This window comes from Dermacentor variabilis, chromosome 1, assembly GCF_050947875.1.
Source record: "Dermacentor variabilis isolate Ectoservices chromosome 1, ASM5094787v1, whole genome shotgun sequence".
Classification (NCBI taxonomy): Eukaryota; Metazoa; Arthropoda; class Arachnida; order Ixodida; family Ixodidae; genus Dermacentor; species Dermacentor variabilis.
The window spans coordinates 200,407,955-200,423,343 of NC_134568.1; the positions used below are offsets into that span (position 1 = coordinate 200,407,955).

General features: G+C 40.7%; 1 protein-coding gene across 4 annotated transcripts in view; it reads left to right on the forward strand.

Moving 5' to 3' along the window:
- Fhos (Formin homology 2 domain containing) overlaps positions 1-15,012 on the forward strand; it is a 272,129-nt gene extending 257,117 nt beyond the window's left edge. For 2 of the 4 annotated variants that reach the window (XM_075703283.1, XM_075703293.1), the window contains 5 exons: positions 1,082-1,156; positions 4,674-4,866; positions 7,561-7,705; positions 9,333-9,497; positions 13,380-15,012. In XM_075703283.1, coding sequence (XP_075559398.1) covers positions 1,082-1,156; positions 4,674-4,866; positions 7,561-7,705; positions 9,333-9,497; positions 13,380-13,453 — 652 coding nt within the window. In that variant the 3' untranslated portion in view covers positions 13,454-15,012. Of the gene's footprint in view, positions 1-1,081; positions 1,157-4,673; positions 4,867-7,560; positions 7,717-9,332; positions 9,498-13,379 lie in introns of all 4 variants that reach the window. The other 2 variants (XR_012830253.1, XM_075703296.1) reach the window with 2 other exon arrangements.
- The last annotated feature ends 377 nt before the right edge of the window (positions 15,013-15,389 follow it).

Below are 15,389 nucleotides of genomic sequence, written 5' to 3' on the forward strand. Positions count from 1 at the left end.
TTCGAAACATTGAAGAAAAGCAGTCAAAACACTAGTCATCATCATTGGTACAATGCTGCCTTGCACTAAGGGATGATGGTGATAGCTTTTGGGTTGCTATTTCCATTGTTAAAAGCCTATAATAATTTTAGATCTAAACTAATGGTTCAGTTTAAGCCATCTGGAAATCTGACCATGTGCAGGACTTAATAAGGTGTAAATTTACATCTAATTATTATTTCAAGGATGAAGCAAGCTGGGGCACCAACGTGCCAAACTCCACATGCGATAAATGGAACTGGCTGCTCTGCAACTGAGTTGCCTTGTAGCTTTTTCTGAGGGAATCCTTACAGTGCTGTGCTCTAAAGCTATGTATCACGTTGTGAGCACCATTCTAGTGAAAACATTTTCAGCAAGAATGCATAAGGCAGTCACTGCTGTGCTTCTTCACCAGACTTGCCAACAAACACACCGGAATTTCCAACTTGCATACGTGAAAGGAACACAAGAATCCAAGAGCTAGAACAATGCAAATGCAATGCAATAAATAATGCTAAATTCAAGCACAATGGCACTAAAAAGGAGCACCTGTTTGGAGTACCTTTGAGTACCTTCTGGTTTTGTTTGCCTTCTAGTTTTGTTTGCCATATAATTTTATTTGCCTACTATAGTGTAGTGGGCCAAGCCAAGACAACCCAGAAGCCAGCAGTAATTCAAGATAAGACAAAAAGAGAGAATAGAGGCAGTGTCGTTTTGGAAAGCATGATGGTATCCACGGCCTCCCTTGATCTGTAGCATTGAACACCAAGTTAAACACCACAATTGGCAACAAGGATGGCATTCATTACCTAAATATAAAAGCCAACTACTTCTGACCATGTTGTCTCATTTAAGTGGCCATTATGTTTAATGGATTCCCATTTATGAGGCTATTACAGTACATAATTTCGTGTTGTAGTTACATACTTCTCATTATTTGATCTCTAATGTGTCACTGAAGGCATCTGTGTTGCAGCATGATTTAAAGAGAGCCCATCAAATGCATTTTCTCCATGCATTGTTCTGAAATTACCTTGGTAAAATTATAATTTTTTTTTTTCAGACTGTCTGAATTCCTGAACGATTGTGCAGAAAGGATAGTCATCCTAGGCATCATTCACCGGCGTGTTCATAACAGGTAAGTGGCCACTAAATTTTCTGCACTGATCCCTTCTGGTAATACGCTGCTGTAAAATGAAGTACAGCTGCACCTCCCCAGTGTGCATTCCTTGCACTCACTGTTGCAAAGAACTCAATGCACATTTGCGGTTGGGGCCTGACATGGGGAAACAAATGAAACACCATGCTTACTACAGTGCCATCCCTTTGCTTCAAGGGACAGAGTTGTACCATGCACCGATCAGTGAAGCCAGCAATCTTCTTCGGACGTTGCAGAGAGCTTAGAAGCCACAAAATGTGTCATGTTGATGTTAATGCCGCAAGGTGTTTCAGTTTAATGTCAGCTACCAATGTGGTGTGTAACCCTTTCTGTGTCACTGAGTATGTTTCCGTGTTTCTGTCCCACCATGGCACTAATGTACCCGTACGTTCTCCACTCACTCCACTTGGATGTGCACAGTAATACAAAGTTGGTGTGCTCTGAGGTAGTTCCACCATCTGTTGCATGTTCTTAGAAGCATATTTCCTCATCTCTCTGGGTTTGCTCAGTCTAAGTTTTTGTTATTTCTCTGTGGAACACACCCCTTTTGTGGGCACAGTTGCTCCATGCAGAGAGTGCACATCCTCAATTGGAAGGCTTTAAAAAAAAAAAAAAAACTTTGATAGAGTGGCATTATCGTCTCCGCGCATCAGAATGAAACTAGGCAGGAGATGATTGAAAACAAAGATAGTAATGTGAGGACCTTACTAAGGGTGCATTTGCCATTATCTGCGTAATTTTTCCCTTCTGAATAAACCAAAATAAACTGATGTGTTCATTTTGTAATATCTGAGAGAAAAACATGACACTGGGGGTGCGTCACCTCCGAAAAAAACCGACTCTGAAAGGGTTAACTACATATTAAAATGGGTTATCAGTAACTTTTACCAACAATATTCAGTCAGAGATACCAATTTATAAAGAGCAATGAACGACGCAAACATCTCAAGTTTGAAATTTTACGTCAGTGCTCCTTTTCACCTGCAGCTTTTGAGATGCTTGTTTGCATGTTGCTTGAATAGGCAGCTTCGAATCACTAGCTTTGACAGTTGAATTCATACCGAACTATTCCCCGTAGTATTCTCAAATGACCTACGACTTGAAGCTCTTTCCCCTCTCCAACGAGTTGAACACAGATTGATGAAAATGTTACACTTCTCAACATTTTCCGTAGATCATGAAGTGCAGTGATCACTTATGTTGAGGGGTGGCGCTGCTATCTACTTTCTTGAGTTGAGGTGGAGTGTTTAGTGGAGGAACGTTCTCGAATACGGTGGTATGTCTCTATTTATTCCCAGCGACAATCACTGTAGAGCTAGCATAAGATAACTAACATGAAGTGAACCTTGATCTTTCTGAATTTATTGCCTCGATGCCAAATATAATACTTATGTGGGTTTCACAAAATATTTTAGCACAGTTCACTCCATGACTTGCTTCTCTCTAGCTTGCCATACACGTCATGATACCTAGGCTATCGTCATGAGGTCAGACCAGTTTTCTGCAACACATACACATTCTGTCATTACTTTTTTGCCATGAACTGCAGGAACTGTATTCTTAAGCCACTGGTGTCCATTTGCGATAACAACTTGTGTAGATAAGGCTTTTAACTTCCAAATTTAGCAGCCAAACATAATCATGCTATAAGACCTATGCTGTTCTGTCCTGAATATTAATTTGCTCTATGTCTTTTTTTTTCTCTCTCTCTCTCTTATTTTGCCAACAATTTTCGCATATTCCGTATTGTAATCTGTTGCTTATTTGTTGATTTGCTGTTTCTGATTGTATTTTTGTAGCACACTCCTCTGTAATGCCCTCTTTGGGCCTTGAAGGTAAAATAAACAATCAAACAAACTAACTGATGTTACTTATGGGATAACTACTAAGCGGACATGCCTCAAAGCCTGACTGATTTCAATTCCACAATTGCAGCACATTCTCTAAGACAGAGATAATTACATGTTAATTTAGCACTTACTAATGGAGGATTATCACAAATTTTCTATGCTGGCTAGTGCAAATAATGGATTGTCATCAAATAACCTATTCATCTTTAATGCACTGTTCTTAAAAGGGCCCTGAACCACTTTTTATTGAAGTCGAGAAATGCATTTGAAGTTAGACTATTTCAGGAATACTTTGCTGCGAAAAGTTCTTCAATGCGTTCAGCAGAAGTGGAGTTATTGGTAATGAAACATACCATTTGCGGTGCTTCCGCTCCTTCTTAAATGGTTTGCATTGCGAAGGCTACAGCAGATCAGGGTGTGCCCACAATACTCTGCCTACTGAACGTCACCGTGGCGCGCAGTTCAAATTTTATTTTGGATGTTCAAGCAGACACCAATATTTCTGATTTTGGCACCTATGACACGCCAAACGCTGGTTTTCCTCAGTGAGCCTCAGTGTGTTCAACCAGTGGACTCGTCATGGCATCCTGCAGCGGCCATGGTAACTGCACTACGTAGCAGACTGCAGCTACATTCAACTGCAGCGTTTGCTTAGTGCACGACAGGGCTAGAGTGCACGCTCGTGCTCATACGTTCTGGTCTGGCTGTGCTATTTGATGCGTACTGGCATTGTTGTACACCACCTTGACCGACGGATATTAGCCACATCCAACTTGCGCATCTTGAAGCGCTATGAATTAGTCTGCCAAGGCGTCTAACCAGGAGCGGCCAGGACTGAGTGTGCGCTGACAAGTGTGCGTGTGATCTAACCTTAAGGTTTCGCGTGATTCGAGGCTAGTTGAGCGTTCGAAACTAGTCAAAATTAACGAGACCCGTCAGCTATGACACTGATAAGTAGGGTGGCCAAAGTTTAATTCCTATGCAGGCAGCCGCGGCCGAGTGTATGTGAGCAGATGATAGTCGGCTTCTTCTGGAAGTACGTAATTATTATCGAAATTCGTAAGCAGATTTTTGTTTACTTCAGCCTATTTATTAAGCTAACCTAAGTCAATAAATATACACAGTAACAGCAGGAAGAAGCATACTGAACCAAACACCCTTCTTGATTGATGTCAGCTGATTGGCCGATAGCAGCCGTGTATGGGAATCTGCTATATTATGAAATAAAGCATGCAGAAAAGAGTGAGGAGCAGGCTTCTGTTGAAAAGAGAGCTGTTAATAGAAAGGTGACTTTGTCCTCCACTTGCTAGATCCACGTGCCGTGCATGACTGCAAAATTTGGCTGAGATGTTCACAGCAGCGTATGCTATTCGTTGACTGTGTTTTTTCACCAAGCCCGAAGGGTGGTTCAGGGCCCCTGTAAAAATGTTAATTTTCACTGAGACAATTGGTATGCCAAAGCCAACTTGCACTTAATTTCACCCTCCTTGTTTTCAATTCATGATTTTCAGAGGGAAGATTGACTTCATCTTGTGTAGATATTATGCATTGACTCTAGTCAGGAAGCGCTTTTATGTATTTTACCTTAGCAATCTTAGTAGCAGTTATAATGGCATCACAAATAGAACACTTATTGTTTTCTCCAGATTTCACAAGTTGCTGGTGTACTTGGGATGCCCACCACACTCAATTAGAGAAACCAAAGCACAGCAAGTATGCAAAGTCATCAGTGAGTTTGCTCTGGAGTATCGCACGACAAGAGAACGTGTGCAGCAACAGTTTGAGAAGAAAGCAAACCACCGTGAAAGGAACAAGACTCGTGGAAAAATGATCACTGAGGTGAGGTGATCTCACATTCTAGTGGCAGCTCCCAGTACATTGCAATTGCATTCCATTTCAGCAAGGTTTAAGACTTAACCTTAATGGTTAATTATTTGACACCAAAAGCCACACCAGTGTTGCTCATTGTTTTACTGTTCTCATCAGTACCAATATAAGGACAACAAGCGGACCAACTACTGGGGCTTTACTGGTGGAAAATAGCTCTCTTTCTCATTGGTGCAATTAATTATGTATTGTTATTTGAAAGCATCATGGTGTATATCATGATTAAAAAAATATATATATTGCTACATTCATTCATACCATAAGTAGCTAGCCCTGTTATCCTTGTCAGTTCTACGGAACATATGCTATTCCACTAACGCCAATATCGCACCTGTAGCATCGGTGGAAGATGCACAATATGGTCTTTCCATGGTTAAATACCTAGGTAGTAATAACTGCTTTGCCAGTTTTACCAGCATAAAAGTTGCTCTAGTCCTTCCCCTTCTGACCATTCACAGGAAATTACATATCATGGTTGTCTTTACTTTCGAAAATATATCACCATAATCATTATCTTAAGTCACTGTGGAAAAGATCTCCACTTCACATCTCGCAGTATGTAGATCATTACCATAATGTCGACATACCACTTCAAAAAACACACACTTATTCCCGCTCATTTATGCTAAAAACAAGTCACGACTGAAACCACTTGTCTGCCGAATTTGTAAACATCACTAATATAGGCCAGTTCCATGAAGCAGCACTAGTCAGCAGTACATGATGTACTATTGTGCTCAGTATGAGCTACAATGCGCGAGCATTTTGTCACACGCTTTTGCATTACAGTTCATACTGAGCGCGATAGTACCGTGTCTCGCACGCATTTTGTTTTACACTTACCTTGTTGTCTAACATGCCTTAATGTTCGATTTCATAAAGATGTTTACTGGACATCTGTTCTCATTATTCATTACTGTGTTACTCTCATATTTTGTATTTGCTTTTCTTACTCACAGCTTATAAGTATGTCATCCCATAGTCCAGTCATTTTCAAGATGAGGGCCAATTTCAATGTGATAGCATGGATGATAAGCCATGTCACAGTGATGCTAGAAATGTTAATGGTTAATATTACATGGTCAGTATTATTATGTAATATCATATGGCCAATATTACATGGTTATCACATTTAACCACTGAAAGCTGAGTGTTTCAAGCTGTTTTCTGTTGGGCAAAATCTGTCTTTCTGGCCTCAATCAGCATGTTGCTTTCGCTTTGTGTCCAGAAGAGCTGATGTGAAAGGGAGTGCTTGAGGCAAGATACAATATGCAGTCCTGGATAAACCTCTTAGCCACATTTATCACATGTAGAATCTGAAAACTCAGTGAATGGGCTGAAAGGAAAGGGCCGATTTTGCTTTCAGTGGCACAGTATGCCCTGAAGCCACTAGTATACTCATATTTTGCTGGCTGGCACCAGTGGTCTGGGGTACCACATGATCACCAGGTGCCATCACTGTCATGTGGTTGAGTTCCACAAAGCTGTGCTAGTGCTGGCATGCATGTTGAGTTGGCTGCATTGAAGGATCATATTTTTGCACACTGGAGCACTTGAGCCTTCATACCATGATTACTGAGTTGAGAGCTAGTACTATATAATGCAAAGGAAAAAAAAAGTCAGAACTCCTCTAATAAGCTGAACATCTGAAAAGCTTCCAGCATATAATTGAAAACAAAGCATGCCCTTTTGTTGAACCAGAAAGTGCACAGAGATTTTGGGCGTCCAAAATCATATACAGTACAGTCGACTCTCGTTACAACAGACCCTGATAATCTGACAAAAAAGCATCTGTTTTATCCGAAGTCCGTAATATCTGAGACGTCTCACTTCCGAAACTTTCGTTGCAATGTCTAACAACTTTATTGTAAAGAGTGAGTGACGAACGTCTAAGGTAAAAAACAAACAAACAAAGTCGCAGTTTTGCCCGAAAGGCAAAGCATCGATTGCGATAGCAAATTGAGATAAGCATGGCAGCAACAGCGAGCGAATTGACCTTCATACTGTCTCTCGCTTCAACGCGAACTTAACGTCGAAAGCACATCACATACTAAGCTACCGGCATTGGGCGCACTGTGTCTACATCGCAGATCGCTTTGATGATGCGGTCCATGCAGGCGTGCACTTGTCCATATTGCAGATCGCTTTCAAGATATGGTGCCCGCATGGTCATGTCATTAACAGCAGCCACCGGAGTAGAACCTCCCCTCTTTCCCTCGCCTCCCGCCCGTGCCTCACCAGCGAAAAACAGTGCGCTTCCGCCCCGCTTTCCTCCCTCCCTCGCACGCAAGATATTGAGCCGCGATCGTTGGCTGACTTTCGCAAGTTAGCCCGTGTCGGCATGGCAAAAGTCCGTTCTATAAGCCCGATTTGGACAAAAATTGCCACTAATTTCATCTGCTGTAGCCGATAGTCCGTTGTAGTGTGGTCTGTTAAAAGCGAACTTCATTGCATTAATAAAATAGGCAGACCAAACTAAGGTTGAAAAATGGTCCGTTATATTCGTAAGTGTTGCACACGGGTCTGTTGTAATGAGCGTAGACTGTAACCGTTTCTAGTATGCTTATACATTGGAATCAGTAGGAACCTGTAGGCTTTGGGTTTCTCAGTACCATTTGCTTATGGTTACTGAATGCACCATTGTAGATGGACAAGTTCAAAACAAAAGAGCAGCAGGCTGACCAAGAGCTGAGGCAGCTCCTTGGAAATGGAACCTCTGATGTTGAAGAACCCAAAGGAGGGAAATGGGGAACTGTGCCTGGTATGCGGGCTCGGCCAAGGATACCGCAAGGTAAGTCCCATGTTAGTGCCGTTTTCTAATGCAATTTTTCTGTAGCTGATGGTAATTAGTTGAGCTTACATCTTTGAAATGATAAAGAATTTTAGGTTTGGTCTGAATCTAGTTAGCCTTAGCCATGACCTTTGCATAACCTATAGGTGATAGGTGATATTTGCAATGAAGTCAGTATAATATGTATATGTACAGGGCTCAGCAATTGAATCGTGGTACTCGGACAACATGGTGGCCGATACTCTTTTTGTGCCACCGGTGGGCGCTGGTGACACTGAGATTATGGATTTTTGTGTCACATGAAAGCGAGAATCTTTTTGATGCATTGTAACTGCATTTGCTTCCTCAGCGATCACCGGTGGTGCAAAAAGCACCGGCTGCCACACTGTCTGAGTATCACGTTTCAATCGCTGAGCACTGTACATATTTAAATTCAGTTGGCAGCTTTCCTGAGGTAATGGCTTGTGCTCTGTAAAGAATAACTACTATGAACATCTAATTTACACTTCTTTGAAATGGTTTCTTTATAATGGCTTTTATGCCTCAAGAACGATTGGAAGCACAAGTTATGCTTTATGAGGCTTAATTTAAAACAAGTAATTTGGACATCCTTTCATTTTTGACATAGATTGTTTAGAATGTTTCAAGGGATATCCTATTAAAAGATGTTTTTTTCAGCTTGAAGTGGTAGTCCCTGACTAGAGTGGGCTTTCAGTTTTTGGCTAGTGTACTTATAGCATTTGCACCATACATGCTATGACAACAGCGAAACACAGTAAAAATTGAATTTTATAATGTCACTGGGTGCATAAATGTCTGATAAAATAAAAAAGTTTGCGAATGGAAAAACAATGGGTTGTCTCATGTGAGTAACAGTTTTGCTTCGTAGTTAGAATGTCAGTTAGGTATATCTTTTGTGCAGTCTGTCAGGATTGACATTATGAAACTTGTTCAAGGCATTTTGGAAGCTTAATGACAGCGAAGAAATCGTCTTAGAAGGTTACTTGTTGTTCAAAAAGAAAAAATCAAGCATGCATGTATGCAATACCTGTGTGCTCATTATGCAAGCATCTAGAGACAGCATATGTGTGAGCAGTACATCAAAGACCCTGCATGAAATAGTTGCTATGATTATGATTGTACACACTAGGCTGTTCACATGTAATCACAAGACGATGTGGATTCCGTGAGGCAAGCAATGATGTGCTTGGGTGGGGAACACAGATATCTCTTGTGAAATGTTATCACAGTTTGCAGAGTAACTTGGCTGTATGCATGTATTTCCAGTGTAAATATGACAAAACACAAAAAGAAAAATGTAACTAAGTGCTATTTTCTCTGCAGCTGCCTGTACTGTTGTGTGTTTTTGTTTTATTTCCTTGATGTATGTACATAAATACTCGTGTATTATTCTTGCACTTCGTTTTTCTTTCCTACCAAAAACTCTTTGTAAAATCAGTTCCGTATAATAACCATTGGTTCATTATATTGATTTTGTGAAAACGTTTACATGAAATCAATGGCCTGCTTTTATTTGGGAAATCAAATTTTGCTGTCTGGAGATCTTCTAATATCAAGTTTTGTGAAATGAGGATTCAGCAGCACTGTAACACCTAATGTACCGCAGGCCCTGGGGGGACCCTTGGTCGGCACAGTACTCCAACAAGGGATGATAACCTGACTGATGCTGATGATGAGATCTTAGAGAGCCTTGTCAAAACAGCCACAGCACAGCCTGCACGAAATGAGCCACGCATTCGCAAGAAAGCTCGCTACGGTGATAGAAAGTCACGTAAGTGATACTAGTGGATCATCCTGAAGTTTTATCACTTGAAACAAAAATGCACTAAATTAATGCTGCTAGCCAGATACCTTTTCATAATACTGTAAAAGCCTTTATCTACGTACACTTAATTTGTGCGAATTTCACGCTTCGAAAATGTTGCGAAATGTAAGGGCATGTGAAATTTTTGAGGAAAAAATATTGATACTATACTGGAAACAGTAAATTTATTTTGACGGCTAGTTGTGCTGGCTGTACCCCCTGGAAAATGGTGCATTCAATTTGCTTGGCTGCACAAGCTTTTGCTATGTCATAAACAAGATAGTGCACAAAAGAAACAAGATTGTGCATGCAGCACAACAATCAATTTAGCATAGACAAGCCCTTGGACAACAAGGGATTCATGAGAAGTCATGCATGAAGAATATGACTGAAGTTTCATGTAGAAGGCTAAACAGACTGCACTGTTTAAAAAAGGGAAAAATGGTGCAAAAGCACGGAGTTTTCATGACCCACGTGAGCTGCATGGAACATTGCAAAAAGTAGGAGCTGTGAATATGCCAAAGTGCCCAATTTGTGAACAACTGGGATCACAAAATGATAGGGTTTTACAGTATCTTGTACTATGCACATGTTAGTAATTGGATTGGGCATAGGCAGCTTGTCAGGCAGTGTCATCACCTATGTATGTGGAAATTGTCTTGCACCTTCACAGTGCCGAGGCCTGTGACTTGTATGCTTGTACTACAATCTGCAAACTCTAATGAGAGCATGTGCTTAAAGGTGTCGAATCTTGGCCGTGTAGTGTAAAAGACAATCTGGCTGTCACTGTGCAGGCACCTAGGGTTTTCTCTATGTTTGCAGCACAAGTTTTTTATATATTGCGATTTTGATGTAAATTATTTTACTGCTTCAAGACAAACAAATTTCAGTCATATTTTTGCACTAAGTGAGCTGTCATGTCTCTCCATGATACATTTTGTTGATGGCCTTTTGTGTCGTGTAGAGGTTAGTTCTACAGATTTCGCTGTTTAGGAGGATACCCCAGATGCTTTTGTTTGTATCTTACTTGAAACTGGAGTAAAAAATATATATGCCCAATGCAGTTACAATATATTTACGCTTGACAATCAACTAGAACAAAACACCTAGAAAACTGTGCTACGTTTCTCATGTTAAGGAGGAAAATTATTGAATATTATTTATTTCATCTTTCGTTCAGCATGTTTAATTAGTTTGCTGTTAAAGTAATTGACAGCTACTTTTGGCTTATATTTGCATTAGCATGTTTTACACTTATCAAAGCTGCATTTCGCTTGTGCATTGAGCAGTGTGTGTTCACAATATATATATATATATATATATATATATATATATATATATATATATATATATATATATATATATATATATATATATATCAGGGTGTCTACCAACCGGGGAAACCGGGAATTCTCAGGGATATTGAATTGCCTGGAAATACTCGGGGAAAACTCGGGGAATTTGTGCTTCTATCATGGAAAATTAGCTGTCATATTATTGAAAGGGGACAAAAGTCACCCTAATGCTGGCTCGAGTAAAAGAGAGGAATCGTAACGAATTGTCTTTGAAGCCATGTCGTCGGTTGGTGGGGTCGCCAGTGCACAGTCAACGACCGATTTTACCGGACGCCCGATTTTTGGGACATACCTGACGGCTTTGCGGCACCACCACGTACCCAGAGTCAATGTAAGGACGTCTGAAATTTCGGACACAAGAACACTTCGCCGTCCTATTTTCCGGACTTCTTGCCGTGACCGCAGGTCCGAAACAGCAATAATCAAAGCCAACACCGCCGTTTTGATGATCTCGCTGCCTCGAACCGGCGCTCTCACACGCAGATCCGCTGGCAGCCGTAGCCGCCACCGTGGCAACGCGAAACCTAGCTGCTTTAACGTTCCCTATTAAGGTTCTTGCCGTTAGGTGCCGTGTTTTTCATTGAAAGAGTTCGCCGCTGCCAGGAATGGCACCGACTCCGCCTCTGTAGTCCTCGCGATTGGCTTCGAAGCTATGCCGGTTCCCGAAAGGCAGCTTCGCCTCAGCACAGAAATGTTACGCGGTGAAGCATATGTTAAGTACTGCGGTGAAGCTTACCAAGCGTGGGAAGGAGCGATTGTCACGCGGCACAGTACTTATTCTCTAATTATTCACGCTCGCACCTGAGACCTGACACCGCACCTGACAGCCACAAGCGTCATGCGGTCCCCACTTAGCTGCCTCCAGGACGTTCATTAATAAAACGGAGGCAGCCTTACCCTTCCCCTTTTGCAATAACATCCCCTCCTCTTTCCACCGCAGCGTCTTCGGCGCATTTTAATGTGGAATAAACGTGGTTTCATTCATTCATTCACCTGCCGTCTCGGGTCGTAGTACGAGCACCGATATGCATAATAAGTGTACTGGAAGGCCTTCAGAGCTTTTTCCGACGTGCCTGTGGCGATTTGAGCCCTTAAGGGCAGTAAAAGACATTCATTCATTTTTTCGGACTGTCCGATTTTTCGGAAGGTTTAGCGGCCCCTAGGACGTCAGAAAGATCGGTCGTTGACTGCACAACTGACCAAGAAGATGCTTCAAATGGTCCCTGGGGCGAACACGCGGCAGAACGAGGACGAGAACAGAAAGGACCGTCGCATTGAGGAATGATCGGGAAAGGAACTGTGCCGCCTCTTCTTTGAAGGAGCTTGAGCTCAAGAAGAAAAGTGTTGGCTGATGCCGAGATGCAGGTGACCCTCATCCAATCCAAAATAAACTCTTTAAAGCAGTGAAATGCAACACTGAGGCATTGTGAGTGGGCTGAGAGTATGTCAGGACAGTTGAGTTTGACTTTCCAGCAGCTGAGAGAATCTCTTATGAGTAAGTTCGGGCCTAATACCAATGACCTTGCTATCAATTGATGGAAGTAGCTCAATTTAGAAAATATTTGCTTCTGTATGCATCTATTTTTATTTGTATTTGGAAATGTTTGACTTGATTTGCAATGAGCTTTACCGGTTTTTTTTTTCGAATATATTTTATTCGCTGTGCATATTACTAACCCCCTCCCTTCAGTTTTCTCTTTTGAATAAAGTAAACATTACTCCTTACTATTCAAACTAAATTAAGTCATTAAAAAATTTTTTTAGCATGCTTACTAGAGAGTTACATCAGGTGACATGGTGTCCAGCCTGTCTTGACATAAAACAAAGTTCTGTGTCGCTCAGGGAATTTTGCAAAGGCACTCAGGGAAATTGAAAACGTCAGCTTGGTAGACACCCTGATATATATATGTATGTATATATATATATATATATATATATATATAATTGATTTGTGTAAAGATCATTATGTACCTTTATTGCAATTAAAATAGGCCATTGGACCATTACACCTTTTTGCTACTCATTAACCTGGTGCCCCAACTAACATGGAGCAAGTAAAAAAAAAAAAAAGCAATGCCTTCGGTGTGTCTGGAACCCACTATATGTTAGCAACCTTCTGGAGCAACCTCTAGTATGTTTTGTTCTTATTAATAGAGGAATTATTACTGATTAATTAACACTATTTTTAATTATCAACTTTATGTCCACAATTTCAATATAAGGTTTGTAGAGCACATTTGAATACATCACTTTCATTTGTTTGCGATGTGTTACAAACAAGCACGAGTACTGTGCTCAATGAAATTGAGCACAGTACTGGTGACAACTTCATTTAGATATGATTAGATTGAATTGTTTTTGTTTGCTTTCATAAAGAGCAAATTCCCAACTCACTTTTTTTTAATGGTACTTTATGCTGGTAGCATTACAGCAGATAGAGAACTAGGAGCACTAATAGTGCTGTTTTCTCCTCCTTTTACTTTACCATATGCAGTTCGCCGTACCTTAAAGAGTGGGCTGGATCTTTCCGAGGATGAGCGACGTTCTTTGGCTGCAATGTCGTCTTAGTGTGCTTCATTCTTGGACCCCTGTAGCAGGAGGTGTTCACACTAAGCAGTACTGTTGAATGGCTTTAGCATGACAGAATTAGCAAAAAATAGCTGATCTCAAGAAGTGCTGTAAGCAGCTTTATGTTGCCTTATTTTCTCCTTGGGGCACTGTAGTTGGACATTTCTGTCATTTAGATTGGATATCACTTGTTAAGAGACTAAGGGGTATTGTGATCAGATTAGAACATGTATGCTTAGTTTTTCATTTGAGGCATGAATTGACACTTGTGCTGAAGTGACAGAATATGTGTGATATCAGCTTTTTTCAATTCTGTGGTGCTCAGGTTGCAATTCTGTTTAGAGTGTGACATGTGTGTCGTCTCGATTTTCTACAGTGTTCACACGCAGATTGCCTTCTTGGCCACATCTGAGTACTTTGATGACACATAGTCTGTAGGATTTTTCTTTTTCTTTCTTTTTTTTCAGTGATGTTTCTTTAGAAGCAGACATGGAGAATATGTGAGAGCATATAGGCTAAGAAGCAAGTGAGACATACTCTTGTGGTTCACCAATCACTCCATATGTGATGTGTTAGTTTCAGTGTAAATATGTTGTACTATACTGAGTAGTCTAGTGATTGCCAAGTTTCTTTCTCTCTACTTTGCTTCTATTTGCCATATCTTTATATTCTTGCCCTCCTATTCTCCAAGGCTGAATACTGTTGATGAGTTGTAAAGATGAAGTGCAACTCTAAACAAAGACAGCTCTTGTGTGGTTTGTTTGCAGACATGGCACATTTTGGCCAAGAACAAGTGAAGTTACTTAAGCCAGGTGCATTTTGTTAGCCAATTTGTTTTTGTACAGTAAGAAAGGTTATTTATTTGTTTTTTGTTCTGAAACCCCTGTGATCTATTTTCCAAGAAGTGTCTTCTCGCAGTTACTATGTCATGCATCGACTGATAGATTTGTCTTGCAATGGCGACCGCCACTGTAGAAGCTGAGCTTGCAACTGATTTGCGCCAAAGTGGCCACAGTATAAACATATACTAGGAGACATTTGTGTTCCATTTTACATACACACCTGCACAGAGAGAAGCTGTGGCTTTCCTAAGTCCTTTTGTTTGTTTACTGAAATGTACAGTATTAGGTTTTCTTCTGATGACAAAAATGTCATTTTGCTTTGTCAAAAGCAATTTTTCCTGCAACTTCAGTGCCAGTAGCATCACTTACTTCTTCTCAGAGCCTGGTGTGGTGCAAAGTTGTACTTGCAGCAAGTACATAAATTATCTCAAACCTTCATCACGCTCTGAACAATGGTTGCTCTGTTACTGTCTCATTCTGCCAAATATTTTCTTTCTTTGAGAAGTGCATCTTTTGTTTAGTGCATGTTGTTTTTCTTTTCTTTACTATGTGAGATCTTATGCAGGGTAAGCTAAAAGTATAAGTCTAGGTATATGAAAGAGTAAAAGTAGTGTTGCTGCCCCTGTTCACCTTCAGGACTCGGACAGCCTAAAGGTGTGTGAAAAAGATTGTGACATCTGCAATATTGCCAAATAAAGAACACATCTGCCAGTCTGATTGAATGTCTCGTGATGGCTGGTTCATTTTCCAAGATTGAAATTTGGGAATTGCATTAATAAATGTAGTGAAGACTGGGTGGCCAAATCTGATCATAGGTTGACTCACTCACTATAAAGGTGAACATTATGTCTGCATTTACATGGTCTGATTGGGTTTCAGGGACAGGTTTTAGAGGCTTGACAGTCTTGACATTTTTTAGTTTTTGGGTTGAAGGATGGGTCTTTGTAATAGTACCTCCAGTCAGGTTTGTGTACGCCATAGCGGGTTCAAGGAAAAAAAACAGACATTCAGCTGCAGGTCATTTGAGCTTTCTGCTTACCAAATGTGGCTACAGTTCAGTTTAGAATACAGAGTTGGCTACACGCGATCACAGA